General features: G+C 38.5%; 1 protein-coding gene across 1 annotated transcript; it reads left to right on the forward strand.

The window, feature by feature from the left end:
- Positions 1-3,481: 3,481 nt before the first annotated feature.
- Positions 3,482-12,284, forward strand: hs2st1b (heparan sulfate 2-O-sulfotransferase 1b). The gene is made up of 7 exons (XM_029500896.1): positions 3,482-4,057; positions 6,955-7,193; positions 9,183-9,268; positions 9,663-9,801; positions 9,918-10,015; positions 10,881-11,038; positions 11,153-12,284. Exons 1-7 carry the CDS (start codon positions 3,934-3,936, stop codon positions 11,371-11,373), a joined length of 1,065 nt encoding a protein of 354 aa, XP_029356756.1. The 5' UTR covers positions 3,482-3,933; the 3' UTR covers positions 11,374-12,284.
- The last annotated feature ends 6,203 nt before the right edge of the window (positions 12,285-18,487 follow it).

The raw sequence follows: 18,487 nt of genomic DNA on the forward strand, positions 1-18,487 counted from the left end.
ATTCATTTCAAACTCATCCACAATGTGTTTTTTTTTTTATATCTATGAGTTTTCTCTTGTCTTTTTGCATTAACAGGAAGAATGGGTGGAATTTTTTTTTGTTTAATTTGACAACTGCTAAACAAGGTGTGTGTTTTGTTTTGTTTTTTCAATTTAACTGTATAATTATAATTATCAAATGTTGTTTTGAGATTTGTAGGTCAGGGTTGGGATTAGGGGTTAGGGGCTTTATTATTATTTATTTCTTTTTGTGTCAAATTAAGAGAAGAATCAGTAACTTTGAAAAGGAAACAAAAGAAGAAAAAAGGAAAAAATCTATTTGTTTAATAGCCGATATAAAAAATTGACAATCACTAACCGTCTGATTCTTGTAAAGCCAACTGAAGAAACTACTAAAGTAACGATGGCTTCCTAAAATATTAGCTTCATGTTTAGCATGAAGAGGCAAGAATAAAACACAATGTTAATCTTAGTTGACACTTCTAAATGCTAGTTAAGTATAATGTAAACTGCTGTCAAACTACATTTTTAAAAATGAACCCCATGCATATTTTGCCATGCATGTATGTATGTACAAATAAAGTCAAACCTTGATTATTAAGGATTGTCTTGTTAGATACATATTCAGCTAAAACTACAGTCTACAGCTTATGATGCCACAGAATTGTTTATTGCTGATGATGGGAGATGCTTTGTATGTTTCATAGCCTTAGATTTACATATTATTAGACTTTATCCAGCTTTAATATCCGAATTTTGTCTGCACTGTAACTATAGTGATATACCTCTCTCATGGCAAAAACATGCTTGTTGTGTGTCTGTTTAATTCACTTAGTTCAGTTAGGTTGTATTCATTTAATATATGCTGTACACATGGTTTTTGATGAACACTTACATTGTTGCATAACATATTTAATAATTATAATACGATTTTAACAGTTCAAATTTAAATAATCAGGAGAACATGAAATCATATCCGCTGTTCACCAGATAAAATTATTCAGTTTTACATATACTGTCAAGCAAGTGCAAGCAAACAAACACTCATATTGACGATTGTGTTGTTGTTTATCCTCTTAGTCTTATCAATTAAAATGCAATGGTCATCAGTTTATCCATGGTGGTTACCTGTTATCTCCAGGCCTCCAGCACCATATGATGAATAAAATAATTCTCATTTTGTTCCACAGTAATTAAATAAAACAAATGAATCTCCATCCACATCCACTGCATCTTTGATGTAAGCCTCGTTCACTGGTCAGACACTGTGCTCTGCATGTATCTGGACTGGTCTTTGATGCCAGTACAGTTTCTATCACTCCTCTGGGGTTTGTCTTAATTTCCCAGGGAACAGGCAGAGACGACTTAATAATAATTTGCATGAAATCACATTTGTTGATAAAAACAATTATTATAATAAGTAGGTGGTAACATTTAATCATGCTAAAAGGGAGTCATTAATCGCCTTGTAAATTGTACCAAAGCAATGGCTGTGAATTAAGAACAGGCAATTTTGCTCTTCGATATTAGAGGAGATTGGGTCATGAGCCATCATATAAAATTAAATCTCCATTATTGTAACACACATAAGATCGCCTTCTTGGCTCATAAGTTTAAAGGTCAGGTGAGGGCAGACGGACAATTTTTACAACTGCAATTTCTACCGTAAACATCAGTCTTGAAATGATTCCTAATGCATCACCATTTTTAATATATATATATTTAAATTAAGAAATATTTCGGTTTACAGTGTTTCTAACTGCAGCTAGAGCATACTCGTGTGTAGGAGTTCTGAATAGCATTTTGACTCCTGCTTACTTGAATAAAGCACTTTGTGCTGTTGACACTGATTTTAAATGTTGGACAACATGTAAAGCATCATGCTTGGAACTCTGACGCCACCTACTGGATAAGAGATGGTCACTGCTCTGCTGCAACAGTGAGAGTTTGGAGAAGGCCCCTCTGGATCTTTCAACTCTGCTTCAAATATAAGCACATATTTATATTAATTATTGGATAATATTATTCGTACACCATTTGATGTATAGCAGCTTGAAGCTAATTTACAGCAGCCAAGTTTCACATTGCTGACATTTGCATTCAATAGTTAAAATAAGGATAATATACCGGCAGATATATTTAGTCAAATTACATAAAGTCCAGGTGTGGTCAGTTGAGGATAGGGTGTAGCTGTGAACTCTCCTCCAGCTCGCCAGTGATAACCAATAACAAAGACTATGGTGTTGACGGACTGCAACCGTGTTCCAGCTGAGGCAGCAGTAATCCTGGCACGTGGCACAGCAATGGAGCTGGGAAACTGGCTGGAAGTTTTGGCATGCCTCATAAAATTTTGCCACATTCATCCCTCAGTAACAATATACACATTAAAAAGCATATGAGGACATAAAAGCATATATTCATTTTATGTTGGCCCACATATGAAATAAAAATAAATAAAGATATATATGCAAGAATCATATATGAAAGCAACAGCAGTTTCCTATACTCACCTCTGTTACAACCTGAGCTCAAGGTCCGGGCCATGATATCACTTCACAGTTCGGAGATGGGCCTTGGGACTGTTTACTTTTTTGTTTAGTTTTTTTGTTTGTGCTTTTCTTTTTTTTTCTCTCTCTCTATCAATTAATAAAGCTACATGAAATTGATAAAGACAATAAAGATAAGTTTTAATCTATACTTCACACATAACACCTTTTGCTGCAGCTTTGCAGGTTGCTTTGTCAGCTCTGACGCTTCTTCATGTGTACACTTAACATTAAAGTCATGGAGATAGACAAAATAAAGAAGAAAATTGCCAAAGGATAACTGAGTAAAGCTGAAAGGAAAAAAAAAACCAAACAAACAGATTTTAATCGGACTGATGCCCTGGTAATCCTGATAGGCTCGCAGGTTTGGCTGGAGGGGGGTCCCGCCCTCTAGGTCCCAAGGCCAGGCTACGGCCTAAACTTTAGGCCTGTGCAGGGTGGGGTCTAAGCTGTGTGCTTATGTTAGACATGTTACATTAATACATATGTGTCAAAAAGTGTGTGAAATGAATGACTTTAAGGTATTGTACACCAAAACAGTTGTTAAAGTTTCAGCACAAGACAATCCCCTCTCTATCTAACTGGTGGCCCATCCCATCTGAGTCAGTGGTTTAATGGGCTGGGAGACTGAAAACAGTCTGCTATGGAATAAATATAGAGATGAGTCATAAGATTGGAGGATGAGTTTTGTGTTTCATAGCTCATAGCTTATCTCCAAAATGAGATAAATCAGAGGGAAATTATTTTCTTTATAATAGTGTACAATATATAGTTAAATATCATTAGTTATTTTGTGATTTATTTTCGTTTTACCTACCATTGTAACACATTTATGAAATTGTGGTGTGGTGCGCCGTGGCGTCCAGTAGGCGGCGCTGATTCTCCTTAACGCCAGCTGATGAACCTGCAGTAAAACCGTAGAAGAAGAAGCGCCTCCTGCTGAAGTGACGCTGGTTGCTCCATCAAACTGCTGCGATCAACTCTGAAGCCGTTTTCTGCTGGTTAGTTAGGTGATATTTAGAGTCGAGTTCACCTGGATGGACTTTCATGGAGTCTGCGTGTTGTCGACGGGTTTAAAAGAAAGTTAGTCCGAGTTAAAAAAAAAAAAAAAAAGTGGCCTCGGTCCCATATTTAAAAGACGCTAGCATGCCTGATACGTGGCTTCATAACGTTAGCTTGTTTGGCTAACGCTAAGTTAAGGTTGTCTCTCCTGCAGCAGCCAATGGCGCCGGACTGTTAAAAGTCATTTCTGTTGGTTTGTTTACAGTAAACCAAATTAAGTTGTGAATCGCGCCGGGCAGTGGCTGCTGAGCCTGGTTAGCCTTTAGCAGTGGACCTGAGACCTCTTCACTGTTTGCGTCCGCGTTATGGTTCATCTGATCCATTGATGGGGCTCTTACGGGTCATGATGCCGTCCAAGATCCAGCTTTTGGCTGTTTTGGCTTTTGGAGTCGCCATGGTCTTCATTGAGAACCAGATCCAGTATCTGGAGGAGTCACGAGCCAAACTGGGTAAGACCCCAAACTAAAGTGTTGTAAATATCATATTATCGTTTTGCAGTCCTGTGCTCATGCAGAGTGCTGTTTGGGGGTTAGGTTTGGACAGAGTTTAGTAGGATTTTACGCAAATGAAGACATTGTTGGGAATGCAGTCAATGCTGCAGAGGGGTTAGGTAAGGTTAACACAGCAGCCACCGACATGTGGAGACCTTGGGTTGTGTTTTAAACTTGATTATTTTTGGTTGTCTTCTTAGAACACCTTCATTATCAGTCTCAGCTGCCACATCCCATTCACTTCACAGATTGGTCAGCCTATAGATAATGTGCATCTACAAATATCGTGTGCATTCAGTTTGTCTGTACAGGCTTAAAGGGTTTTGGTGTCACTGCATTCAGTCCAAACAGATGCAGCGAGGGAATGTGTCCAGGTATGACTCGGCCTTAAGGGGCTACGAGTGATGTCTGTGAGAAAGAAGAGATGGGAAGCTGATATTCAGATGTCAGTAAAAAATATTACACATCAGCAGTGCTGTAGTCATCACAGACTTGAACCATATTATTAATTTTGGTTCAATTCACAGTCATACTTGCTGGCCTGCTGTATGAAAAGCCAAGTCATACCTCTAAAGTGTTTGTGACCATTCATATTTATGTGGGTGTCATCAGCTCCTGACTGCAGAAATCTCTGTCAGTGTTCATCTGCTACTCAGAACTTGGTTTTGTGTGGACATATGTATCATGGCTTGAAGTTCCATTTTCAAAATGAAAGGAAATTCCCTCATATATGCCTCTCAGAGGGGGGTATTAATTTAGAGCTTAACTAACAATCTGACATCATCATACTTATCTCAGAGGGTTACCATTTTGTCATTCAGCACCAATTTGAGGGGTTCTAACTTTCCTCTAGCTGCCTCTTTCTCATTCTAACATATTATAGACAGAGAAGATGCTACGATTGAACTTAACTCTTTCTTATATGGCATCCTTGTCAATGTGCTCTTTACTTGCACAGTCTCTTGTCTTCTCTACTTAAACTTAATATTGTCCAAAACTATAAAATTACTTCAGCCAGCCATTTAACACTTCTGTAGAGTTAGCACTCAACAGAACTCGGCTCTACAGAAGCAGAGGAGAAGGGTGGAGGCTGGTAGGAGCCGGACTGGAGATTGCTCTTTGAAAGGCGTTCTGGACTCACACAGCACTCCAGCCAGTTGTTCTGTCATTACCACTGTTCGCAGTATAACGTCGCTATAATACCCAGCAGGAAAGTCCCCCTTTATGGGTCTTTTAATTTGCAATTTAAAAAATGCACAATTCCCACAATCTTGCAGCGAAATTCAAACCCTGTGTACATACTCCAACAAACAAAATGTTTGCTTTGAAGAGAGGTTGTGTTAGGAGATGGGGAGTTATTTTTATTTTTACGGGCCCTCCCTGAGCCAATACAGAGACAGTAAAATGGAGTTGAACTTCGGTCCTATCCATCCATTATTTATACTTGGCTTGTTGGGTACACACTGACCAGGTCGCAAGTCTTCACATACAGTCATTTTCACTCGTATTCAGTTTTATGTTTACCAAATTATTTAATGTACATGTCTTTGGATATCAGGAAGCTAGAGTACCTGGAGGAAATCTACTCAATCACAGGGTGAACATGCAAACTCCACACAATGAGACCCCAGAAACTTGTTGCTAGGAAAGAGGAAAGAGTGCTAACCACTAAGGCTTGGTAAAATAATCCAATTCATCAATTTATTGCAATTAAAATTGTCCCAGTTCTGTAAAATTGGTGTGCAACACTACTTGAGGGAGTGTTGCTGCCCAGATCCCCCAATGGAAGATCAGGATAGAAAAAATGTGCCCATGCCGAAGGCACACAGAGACAAACATTGACTTGCACAGAGTTACTTTCACCTTCTGGTACTTCCAATGGATTTTTTTCCTTTGATACAATTTAGGCTGTACAAAATTAAAGTACAGTAAAGAAAAATTTAATAAGTGACTAACCTGCAAGCCTGGTTCATGTTGATTAAAATACTCGCACACATAATTTTCCAATAAAATACATTTTGTGGTCGTGCATCAATGAATACACTGTATTCACTAAAAGGAGTACCCAGTTTAGTTAATTTATTGTATTCACCGTTCATCAAGTCAGGTCTTCAGCTGAACAAATGATCGTTGTCCAGTGCACCATCCAGAGGTTGCTGGTGGTCCATAATTGCACACAGTAAATTGTTTACTGTGCGCTCACAGTACTCACTGAGTTTAATGCAAGGGTGCTGCTTGGTAGTAGTTGTATAATTTTTACTCTCAATTACAAGGTTTTTTTTAAGAAGTGGGGTTTTTGTTGTTGTTTTCATAGGTTCTAAAACTTTTTGAACAAAATCACTTTTCCTCTGGCATTGTTTTGTCTCTAGATTCCCATCAGTAATCCTGTTTTGTATTCCATTCTCGGTTTTTATGAGTACCATGAGACCACCAGTGTGTACTCTTGCATTAGATAATGAGGCTTAACCCAGGTGTTCTCATTCAGTCTTAGTTATCTTATCTAAGGACTCCATGGCTGCAGACTAACGAAGGCAAATTTAAGCCACGTGAATGCTTTGTTTTAACTAGTCCAGATTACCATGTCTGTGTAACTGGCTCCTTGACTTCTATATTGATGGGGCAACAACATTTGACTGTTTTTATTGTTGTGTTGATGGCCTCACACTTACAGTCTTTGCTGCCAAATGAGGATAACATAATCAACTCACTTGCTCATTAAAATCTATGCAGCACGTGAAAGTAGCCCGTCTCTAACCACACTAACTCAACATAAACAACCAAGCAAAAAAAAAAAAAAAAACTTTTAGAAAGGTGTATATGTTATTAATGGTAAATATCACTTTCTGTCTCTTCAGAACTTGCCATTGCCAGACATGAGGTGGCTGAAGTAGAACAGCGTCACAGCGAAGACATTGGGCGGGAATCATCATCCCTGTCAGAAAAAGATGACATGGTCGTCATCTACAACAGAGTGCCCAAGACTGCCAGCACATCCTTCACGAACATTGCCTATGACCTGTGCGGGAAAAATCTTTTCCATGTCTTGCACATCAACACAACCAAAAACAACCCTGTCATGTCTTTGCAAGATCAGGTAAGTGCAGAACCGTTACTGCATGTCGAAGGAGTTGTGCAAGCCACAACAGCATCAGTGATGTCACAATCCCATATAAAATAGCATAATTTATTACTGCATGTCTACTTACTTACACTACTATGGCATGTTTGGTGTTGTTTTGTTCTAGTGTGTGCCATCCCATCATCATGTAGCTGTATTGTGCATGTCTCAGGTTACAAAGTCCACGTTAAAAGGGCTTATTCTCCTGCAGAAAAAACGTTTTGATTAAATGCTTTCCTTTCATAAATCATATTTATTATTATGTAACACATTCACTTACTGCCGGTCTATTTGTCAGTTTGACATGCCCTCAAGCTAAGCTAGTTAGAACAGAGGACAGAGAGAGTTGGATTAATTATAAAATGTCGAGAAGATGCTGAACAAAAATTAGGGCATAACTAGGGCTGAGCATTTTCAATGATTTCTTGATGTGATTTGATTCAGAGGTTTTCATTCAGTTAAGAGATTAGTGTATACAAACGGATACACTAATATCTGCTTCTTTATTTATTTATTTTTTTATACAAAATGTCACTCCCCATCTACTTTTACAAAAAAAGTGTCAATCCACATGCGCCACTGATCAGGTTCCAGCATTAAGTGGTGAACAACGTGGTGTTGATAAACACAAGCCGTTTGTGAGTGAATTTACTCCTATCCAGCTAAAGAAGCCATATTGAAAACTTTCATTGAGAGAAGAAGCGACAGTGCAATAAAAAAAAATTATATTAAAACATCAATCTCTGGATTTTATGACTTTATCAGATTGTTGACTGGAGAAAGTTTTTATTTATTCACTGTGTCTTAGTATATTTCCATCTTTTTAATGTATTTGTTTCCAAAATCATGAAGTTGTGGTTTGTCTTTTTGAAATACACAGATTGTTTACACCAAAAACTCCAACCAGGTCTCCAATGGCTTTTGCACCGGGTTCATTCACACTGATTTTGGGGCAGTTCAGGACACAAAGTGTGAATGCCCCAAAGTTATGCTCCTGTTATATTTGGCTGCTTGTGTCAAGGAAATATCCTGTCTGCCATCTTAAACTGTCTCCTTCCTGTGCACAATGTGAAACAGACAAGGGGAAAGAATCACTCTGCTGCTACATCACACTTCTAAATCACTTTACCACAGGAGTATTTAAATTTGTTTCCAGTAATAGCATTTAGCTTGGCCAACGGTGGGGAATATGTTTTACTTTGTCATGCTTTTTACCCTCTCAAACCACAGACTGTGTTTCAGAGATGCCAGTAATAGAGGCGGTGTGCTCATCTCTGGAGCTCTATGGCTGGTGAGCTTTAAGTGAGCTTTAGGTGGAAATGATTTCAGTTTGATTGTAACAGAATTTTGTACAGTACATTTATTGAAGATATTAAACAGTTGATGGAACATGCATCAGCTTGGTCCAAAAATGATGGCATAACATATCATGGAAGTCAAAGCATTGAATTTAGAATAGTTGTTTGTCCTGATCTATGCGTTGCCACATTTCACTGCATACATCGACAGAGACTTCCTGGGACATCATCAAGTTGTGAGGCCTTCTAAGTCAAAACAGAAGCTTGGAATACTTTTGTGAATATATTTCAGGTTTGGAATTTAACATTATTTAGTGAATTGATTGAAAATCCACTCTTTGTTGTAAACACAAATGACACAGCTGTGCCTTAGAGGTGAATGATTATTATTATCATTAAACCCATCAGAATTCCATTCTTCTAACAAATTGGTATAAATGTAAGAGATGGCATTCACTTTTAAATTATTAGGTTTAATTGCAGCACTTCATTCACTTTTTGTGTCGATCATGTTAGTTATTCGAGTCTAGTTGTCATCCACTTTCCTTCACTTTCCTATATGCATTAGTATTCTGTTACTTTGTTTTGTTGCTGCTGTGCTTTTCCATCCCCCCCCCCCCCCCAACCACCCCCACCATTAATTAGTTTCCATTATCTTTGGCTACAGGTGCGCTTTGTCAAGAATGTCACCTCTTGGAAAGAGATGAAGCCTGGCTTCTACCATGGCCATGTAGCTTATCTGGACTTCTCAAAGTAAGGCCCTTCATTTCCTGTAATACCATTAATATCCAGATTAGCTACAAACAGTTAGCAAAGCAGATAAAGGGAGGTCCTGTATTGATTGCTAACACATGCTTTAGTGTTGATTAATAGCATTGTTGCACTTATCTCCCCTGACACTATCATTTCAGTGATCACAGGTAATTATCCTAATGGTCTAAGTGTTATTCAGTGAAGGAGATCCTGTTAAGTTGAAGTCTCAGTGCACCCTGATGCTCCCACTAATGTAAAAGCTGATTCTAGGAATGGAATAACAACACTATTAACTTTCTACATGAAGGTGGCTGTCTAATATTCAGACTTTCAACCAATGTCAGTCTGAAAGTAGGAGTTTTGATAAATATGTCAGTCCTTTACCTTTGTGTAGGTATGGTGTAAAGAGTAAGCCCATGTACATCAATGTGGTGCGAGACCCCATAGAGCGGCTGGTGTCCTACTACTACTTTTTACGCTTTGGAGACGATTACAGACCGGGCCTTCGCAGAAGAAAACAGGGGGATAAGAAGGTCTTTATTTCCAACTTATCATTCTTACACATTCATCTTCTGTTTGATGAGCTTACAGTCTTTTCATTTGTCAGCGCACTCACTCATCACAAGTGTTGTATTGTGTTGTATTTCAGACCTTTGATGAGTGCGTGTCATCAGGTGGATCGGACTGTGCACCGGAGAAACTCTGGCTACAGATCCCCTTCTTTTGCGGCCACCACTCAGAGTGTTGGTGAGTGCACTGCACTTGCTTCACGATTACAGTAAATGCACATCAGGGTTTAAGAGTTATTTGTTACGTTGCCTCAGCACGGTGCCTGATCTGTGGAACATTATGTTGACATGCTGGTGCATGTACACGGTAGACACGTCTCTGTGAACACAGTAACTAGCAACTACATCTAGCAGAAACCTGATACTTACATTTCAGGCGGACTCCGATATGAAGTGAGTTATCCAATTCAATATTCTGTGCACATTTGCATATCCATGAAGGCAAAGTGTTTTCCTGGAAATTGCAAAGATTTCAGATTTACTCTACATGCAGTATGTAGTGTGCAAAGAGAAATGTAGGTCTAAAAAAGGCTCTTAAGAGGTCAATACATCAGACCCTCACAGGTACTCTATATGGGATATATATGAGATTATCTGATTTAGATTTTTATTGCATTCATGTGCATATTAATGAGGTGAGAGTTGAGCTCATGGGGGGATATAAAGTGATCCAACTGCCTCTTGTTTTTATTTTATTATTGGTGATTTGGGGTCAGTTAAATGTGAGCAAATTTTTTATCAAATCAAGTCCACTTCAACCGACTGACTGTGAACTACCATGAATGTAGAATCAAGATATATTTGTAACTGTTGATGTTGTGCTTAATAATTATATTTGCATTATAAACTGCAGTTGCAACACTGTTATTGAATAATTTATTTGCCTGAAGTATCTGACTCTAACAATGGACCATTTGACATCAGAAGTGCATGGCTAACAGACGTATCACAGAATTCTATCTGCACATACATAAGCCAAAAACACCAACCTGACTGAGCTCAGATGTGTATAGTATTTTGTGTTTTTGCTGCTTTGTGTGCAGGAATGCAGGCAGTAGATGGGCGCTGGAACAGGCCAAATACAACCTGGTGAATGAGTACCTGCTGGTTGGAGTCACTGAGGAACTGGAGGACTTCATTATGATCCTGGAAGCAGTACTGCCGCGCTTTTTTAAGGGAGCCACAGAGCTCTACAGGACAGGTACCAACACAGTGCAGATTATCTCTTAGTGCTCATTTTGCTTGCATGACAATCAGTGGTAACCCTGTGTCACCCAGACTGACAGGCTCATTAAACTGTCTCATATTACTGCAGGTAAGAAGTCCCATCTGCGAAAGACCACTGAGAAAAAGCCTCCCACCAAAGAGACAATTGCCAAGCTGCAACAGTCTGACATCTGGAAAATTGAAAATGAGTTTTACGAGTTTGCACTCGAACAATTTCAGTTTGTCCGGGCTCACGCCGTCAGGGAAAAGGATGGAGAACTCTATGTCCTGGCCCAGAGCTTCTTCTATGAAAAGATCTACCCAAAGTGAGCATGAAAATGTAGCCAACAAAGGTATGACAAAGACTGACACACAAAAACTCCATTAGAAGTCGTTGACACTGGGGGACAGACAGACAAAGTGATGCAGGTTAATGCTGGGTTTATTGGCCCTTTAATCCCACTTTTTCTGGGGTTATAATTTCCTCTGTTATAGTACAGGAAAGCTTTTTCAGATTTGTGCCGAGGAATGTGCCGAGTGTTTTTTTTATTGCTGCGCAGCTGGTGAGAAAAGCAAACTCGGACAAACTGAGAGTGACAAAGAACTTCTCCTGAAATACAAACTAACTGTGATACTTTTTTTGGGAAGGGGGGGGGGGTTAAACATTTTTCAAGCATCAGTACTTGTTTACGTTATTCTTGCAGAAAGTGTGACCGTTAACAAAACACCGAACCAATGGTGAAATTGTACAGACTGTATTAACATGCAATGATATGTTTTTGGACCAAACCATAGCAACAGAAAATAGGTCGGACCGTTGCATCCCTCGGTGCGTGACAAGTCATTTTTTATCCCACTGAGATGTTCTCAATTTTAAGACATGTTGAACACATTGAATCACTATTTTATCATAGAGATAATGATGTTTATCTTTGATATACATGATTGCTGCTGTTTTTTTAGAACCACTTGAAACAGGAGAAAAGTACTAATCTACAGTACAGGATTAAACAGCTTTGACTTGGCCACAGGGTTATTTCCAGTAGAGAGGGACAAGATAAGAAGTTAAAGTAATAGTGCCTTTATTGCATTGTCTAGGACTTTTTTTTTTTTTTCTTTTCATTTTTAAAGTGATCCTACAATCATGTTCCACTCTTATTTAGATGTATGCTTATGACCTCCTTTCCCAGTTTTGTTCTGTGTTACACCCACCACATGAACATAAAAACAAATTATATATATCTTGGCTCATTTTATTATTTCATTTTTCTGATTGTCTCCATGTATTTTTGTCACGTTATGATAAGCAGAGATGAACTGGGAACATTGATGGTTTTGTATCACTTCAAAACATTTTTAAGTGTCCCACTCAATTATGCAAAAGGCAGGCTGCTCCATTTATTGTTGTAATCATTAAACCTGAAGAGACAGGTGTGAAAAAATGCTTCTTCGGATGTTCCCTTAACCATAAATTGGCCAAAAGTGCTGCTCTAACTGTAGGACCAAAGTACTATAATACCAGGTGGTATAATTTCCCTGAGTGCAGTTCAATAGCATCTTTTGTTGGCTCATATGACATGAGTCAAGCCTGGGCTGCTGCAGTGAAGACTTAGCCTTAAAGTATGTGCTCTATATGGTGAGCCACAGGGGTCCCTGAGACCAACCAGAGTTTGAAATCACTATTAAATATTTCATGCTTTGAGAAATCATATGATTACATAATTTCTCGGAAATGTTTCTTAAGATATTAAAATATCTAAAGATACTAAATATACATAGATACTAAAATATTTTGTGTATATATGGCAGGTTTACACGTCTCTGCATAACTATTTGAATAATTTGGTCAGTGAAATTTTTAATACGATACGATTTATCCAATAATTACAGCTTTGAATTCATAATTGGACAAAGCTAAATGCTAATGTCAGCATGCTAACACTGTGGATACTAACATCATAATGTTTGGCAGATGTTTAAGACTCACTCCAAATATGTTTCAAACTACCAAAAAAACCCAACTCAACAACAAACTTTTATATCAGCTGCAACAGCAGAGCACATCAAAATGATTAACCAAGAAACATTTATATATGTTATGTATAAATCCAAGGGTCCTTGAGTCCTTTTTTTTTTTTTTTTTTGCGACTGCCATTTGTTCACTGTGTTTCTGGGATGAAAGTGTGCAATCATAGCATTAATGTTGCTTTTTTCATTCATATGTAATGATTAAAAAAAACAACCACCACCAGGAAAAACAAAAACACAATCTTTTAAGGTAAACTCGATTAGAGTGAATCCCTTTTTGAGAATAATAGATGTTCCTGCTAAGTGGAGATCCAAAAGAAACATTTTAACGAATGCATTGCACTTAAACTAAACCTTTTTGATTTTTGTTTGACTAAAATCATCATTATTATTATTATTATTATTATTAGCAGTATTATTAGTTTGAATAAAACTAGACCATAATTTAAGAATTACAAATGACTTAAATTTTAAAAGTAAAATGGTGTTTTTGTCAATAGAAAGATAAAAAGAAAAGAACATTGTCCATCAAAATGAACACTATGAACTTGCTGCAACTCATGAAATTGTGTGTCACAAATTTCATATTGGATTGCAGGCTGGCGATGAAAGGTTGGGCTTTTCAGCCTCTTAGTCTCTTCAATGCAGTTTGGATCAGAGCAGAGCAATCAATAACCTTGATCCTCTCAAAAAAGGAGGTTTCTGCATAAACCCAGGTTACTCTTGGAAAAGCTATTCTTAATCTCAATGAAGCTTTTCTAGTTAAATTAAGGTTAAATAGAAACGAAAAGCCCTCAATTTTAAAGGCATAATCAACTTATTAATAAACAGGGTCAGAGGAAAGGGACCAAAGGGTGACACATCCCCACCTACATTGATCTATAAAGTCTATGAAAACTGCAAAAACTTACATTTACCTAATGTTCAAGAGGAGCTTTTCTATTTGGAACAACAGCCAAGTCCTTTTCAGGTCTCTTATGGTGATTTACATGAGTTCAGTAACTCTTGACTCCATAATTACAGAATAATTGCCTCGCTATATCTTACTCAACAGGGAGCACTTAACCACTGAAACCGTGAAAAACAGACTGGGACGGGATGAGCTGCTGAAGTCAGCGGTATTACCAATTCTTTCCTCCGTCTCTGATGGGAGATTAGACAGGAGGGAGGGCGTCTGCGGGGAGGGAGCAGTAACATGCTCCACCAATCCACAGCCTGCTCTTGTCTACACACAGAGGCAAGCACAAAGGCCCCAACCCATATTTGACGCTTTGTGACCATGGACACAAGGAGAGGCTGCTCATCTCAGAAAATAGAACTCAATTAACAGTTTTGCTGCAGGCATATTGGGCCATTATTTCATTAACAAGATGAATACAGTCTGATAATTACTCCATCTCAATTTGAAAAAAAAAGAAAGGGGGGGAGCTGCAGTCTGTATTGATTGGGGCTGAGGAGCTTGAAGGTTAATTAGGAACACAATATTTCAATTCTAGTGTTCTTTGTTGTTGTTTGACAGTGCTGGGACCAGTTTGTTTGTAACTTTTCGCTTCTGTGCAGCCTTAAGCACTCTGCAGGTTTTTCCTTTCACAATAAGACTTCATCAAATCAACAAAAGGGCTTAGGCTTTTGTCTCAACAAAGGACAACCTGCTTTTCTCCTAACCAAGGATCCAGCTTTGTGTTTGCAGTGTTAGAGTTTGGCTGGAGTTTTTGTTGTTGTTGTTTTTTTTTTTTTGGTTTGTTTTTTGTTTTGCTGTTATGCTGTGAGCCACTAGAGGGAGCCGTGGCTCTGCTGAAAGCCTCCACAGAACAGCATGCGGGCTAAGAAACGGTTCACCAAGCCCCCATTAATGCACCTGTGCAAAGCCAAATGGAACAAACTAATAGTGCATTACCATTAACAGTACAAATTACACCATTAGGCACACTTGGCTCTCAGGCCTTGTGATAGCTATAAATTGTTTCACTTGTTCTTGGACAATTTGTGCTGTACTTCCATAATGACAGCACTCAAATGAATTCAGGGTGTCTGAATGGAGTACCCATAGTGCCGCATGTTGTGAAAGGGGGACATTTGGAGCTTTTTTTTATTATTTATTTATTTATTTATTTTTAAATGATGTGCCTCCTTCTGCAGCACCATTCAGAATAAGAACGGATCTACAGAGGCAGCAGCTCTGACATAAGGAAGATGTCTCCATTAAAACCCATCCAGAGCATTTACTCTAGTTATAGCTGAAACTGCTCTCAGAATAATGACCTCTTTTTGTCAATGAAAGTTGGCCAGACCTCTAGAACTGGCTCTCCGGATTTGTTCGAGACCCTTTTTTCCTTTTTAGACCTGCTACACTTTTTGCAGCTAGCTGACCTCAAACTGGTTTAACTACTGCTCCATAAAACAAACAGAGCAGAGCAGAGGCAGCTTGACTGCCCCTCACTGGGACTGTGGACAGGACCTTAAAGCACTTGGCCAAAGGGGACTATTATGTGTACCACTTTTTGCTGTGTTTTATGTAAATGTGCCACACTGAAATGGAAGATAAAATTAAGCCAGCATGTCAGAGGCACTGAGCCAAGAAAACCTCAAGTGTTCCTGATATTCCTATTTTACTGGAGCCTGGTGCAGATGATAGATTGTATTTGATGGGCGGAGAGGACGATGGAAGCCATCACCATCACAAAGCATTGCCAGAATCATCCATTAACGGTTTCTTGCCTTTTGGCAAGAACTCACTGACATTTGACAATGTGAAAAGGATGGTTAAACAAGACTAAGAGTCTGCAGCCGTGCTCGCAGCTCTCTCTAGTTAGTCAGAGTTTAAGCCCAGTTTTTGCTTTTCATGTACAGCATCTACTCCCGTCAAAGATACCTGACAATGCTTTTCCAGAGAATTTTTTGACTTTTCAACATGTTCTTACCAAATTCTTACCACAGCACGGCAAAAAGGAAACAATCCAAACAAAGGCACTAGGAAGTGGGTTATTCGAGTTGCAGAAGAGTTGAAACTTGGGAATAATTCAGTTGGTTTGAAAAGTCTTTGAAGATTCCCTCAGAACAAATTGTGTTTCAACGGTGTGTAAGATGAGTTATGTGACACAAAAGTAGTGCTAATACACATTAATTTTGTGTTAGCATGATTATTTAACACAACAGAAAGCAGCTGATGGTAATTATTAATGTTGCAGGTATGTGGTCATAAACATAGTTATTGGATAAATTAAAATGCCGACCTAATGCAAACAATCCAGTTTTCAGCAAGCAATTAAGCCTGAAGGGGGCATAAATGTTTCACGGCAGCTCATCCAGTTGGTGTTGACACGTTACATTTAAAGTAACAAACACAGAACTTATGTGTGAAAGTCAGAGGACTGCTACTTAGATCTTAAAATCTTCTTCTTTTTTTTTTTTGTCTTACCTAAGCAATAATCCCTGCATTCAATTGCACTCTGCTGGTCAAACTATCACAGGGAGACTATAGTGCTTCATGGATATGTTCTTATCTTCTCATCTTATCAGTTAAAAATAATATGTAAGGAAAGATGAAAAAAAGAGATTTAATCAGCATCACATCCATCATTTACATGTAGGAGTATATGATGTAATTTGTAATGGACAATATGAGGCTGTGAGCACAACGGGATGTTGACCCTGTGCAGGAAACTCTCTGATACTCTTAATTAGATTGCTGCATTGTAGTTTGACCTTGGTGGAAGACACTCTACACTCTTCTGTCTCTCCCTCCCTCCCTGTTTTTCTCTTGCTCTCGGTTGAGCTGGCAGGCTGCGAGCACATAGTGGAGCATGGGCATTTTCTCCTGGAGGGTAGGAGAGAAATGCAATCAGCAATTCAATCGTGGCCATTGTGTAGCAGTGCTGATGAGCTTTGCAGAGTAGATAATGGATTAAATTATTTATCCCCCCTCCCTCCTCCTCAATGCTCATTGTTGCCTCCTCTTTGTGCTGTTACAGCGGTGCACAGACGTAGGTTGAAGGCCTAGATCACTCGCTGCCTTTCATAGATCTAATTTTTCTAATTAGCGCTTGAATGTGGTGCGTTCTCTCCCCCTTTACCCTCTGCTTCCACAGCAACGTTCATTGTCAGATACATTCCATGAGGTGAGCATGTGAATCTATCAGTGTCCAATTCAGTTACGGAGAATACTGCCAGAGCACCACGTAGCTGCATCTCCTCCCAGTGCTTGTCTCGTTGAAAAACTAAGTGATCTTGATAATAACCTAATCAAGGACAGTTTCTTCACATGAGCGTTGTTCGGCTGTACAGCTGTGAAGGCGACCGGCTGATCGTGGAATCAGGGACAGTAGCACTAAATGTTTTCAATTATGTGGTCGTATGGGGATAAAAGGAAAGCAACTGGATTCAGGTCATCTGCAAATTGAAACACAGACAATCCATATATGAGAGTCATTATGGGGGCCATCACCCAGGAGCAGATCTACAGACCGAGGCCTTTGACACGCTGCATTCATTCTCCTGTAGCAACTGCTATTATCTTTGTCTTTAGTTCTCGAGGGTAAGATAAACTTCATCCACCTCACAAAGGAAGATTATGGTGATTAAGGAGCAAAAAGAAAGCACAATTTAAATCCAAAGCTGTGATTACAGAAGTATGTTGTTAAATGGTAAAATGACCCAATAGCTGAAACAAATAATGCTCACTTGTTGATTTAGAAAATGTCAACAGACATTAAAAGACAAAAAGTCAGTTCTGATGCGGATATAACTGTAATCATCTCATTCAACATTGGCACCATCTGCATCAGTGTGGTCCTCAAAGCTGGAAAATATTTGCATGTGAGCAAACTTGTTAACCAATGGCGCCATCTTTATTAAGGCTGCACTGTCGCATGTGGAGTGAAAATATTCTACAAGTGCTGTGCTTCATTTTCTTCAAACTTCTCCAAAATTGATATATGTATACAATACTGGATTGCCACCAAAGTTGGAAATAAGCCTGTCTGGTTTGTCAATGTTTGGCTGCGCAGCATGAACCTGAAATGATGATCCACCAGCAAGTTAGCAAAGTTTTAGAAATATTACACATTCACGTTTATAACGACCATTTCAGTCATTAACTTATTTTTTACTTTTTTGGCGGGCAATTTTTAAAATGGAAACATTCGTGTGATAAGATATATCCAACTTTGATAGACACAATTCTATTTTTCAGATATGTTGGTATTTACCGCAATATATATAGTATATATATATAGTATAGTATAAGTTAATAGTGTGTATTATTTATATAGTGCTTTCCGTAGTACTCAAAGACGCTTTACAACGAGAATTAAAAACAAGGGAACAAAATGGAAATTAAAGACCATAAAGCACACAGTCAAATGCACACTAAATAGATAAAGTGAAAATAAAAGAAGAATCGAAGGTGCATAGTTAT

This window comes from Echeneis naucrates, chromosome 4 (assembly GCF_900963305.1).
Source record: "Echeneis naucrates chromosome 4, fEcheNa1.1, whole genome shotgun sequence".
In the NCBI taxonomy this organism is placed as follows: domain Eukaryota; kingdom Metazoa; phylum Chordata; class Actinopteri; order Carangiformes; family Echeneidae; genus Echeneis; species Echeneis naucrates.

What these genes read in the sequence shown, in the direction of transcription:
- hs2st1b (XM_029500896.1), top strand. Translation starts at nt 3,934, where the DNA reads ATGGGGCTCTTACGGGTCATGATGCCGTCCAAGATCCAGCTTTTGGCT. An exon ending in GGAGTCACGAGCCAAACTGG is followed by an intron (nt 4,058 to 6,954) that starts GTAAGACCCCAA and finishes CTGTCTCTTCAG; the next exon opens with AACTTGCCATTGCCAGACAT. An exon ending in GGCCACCACTCAGAGTGTTG is followed by an intron (nt 10,016 to 10,880) that starts GTGAGTGCACTG and finishes CTTTGTGTGCAG; the next exon opens with GAATGCAGGCAGTAGATGGG.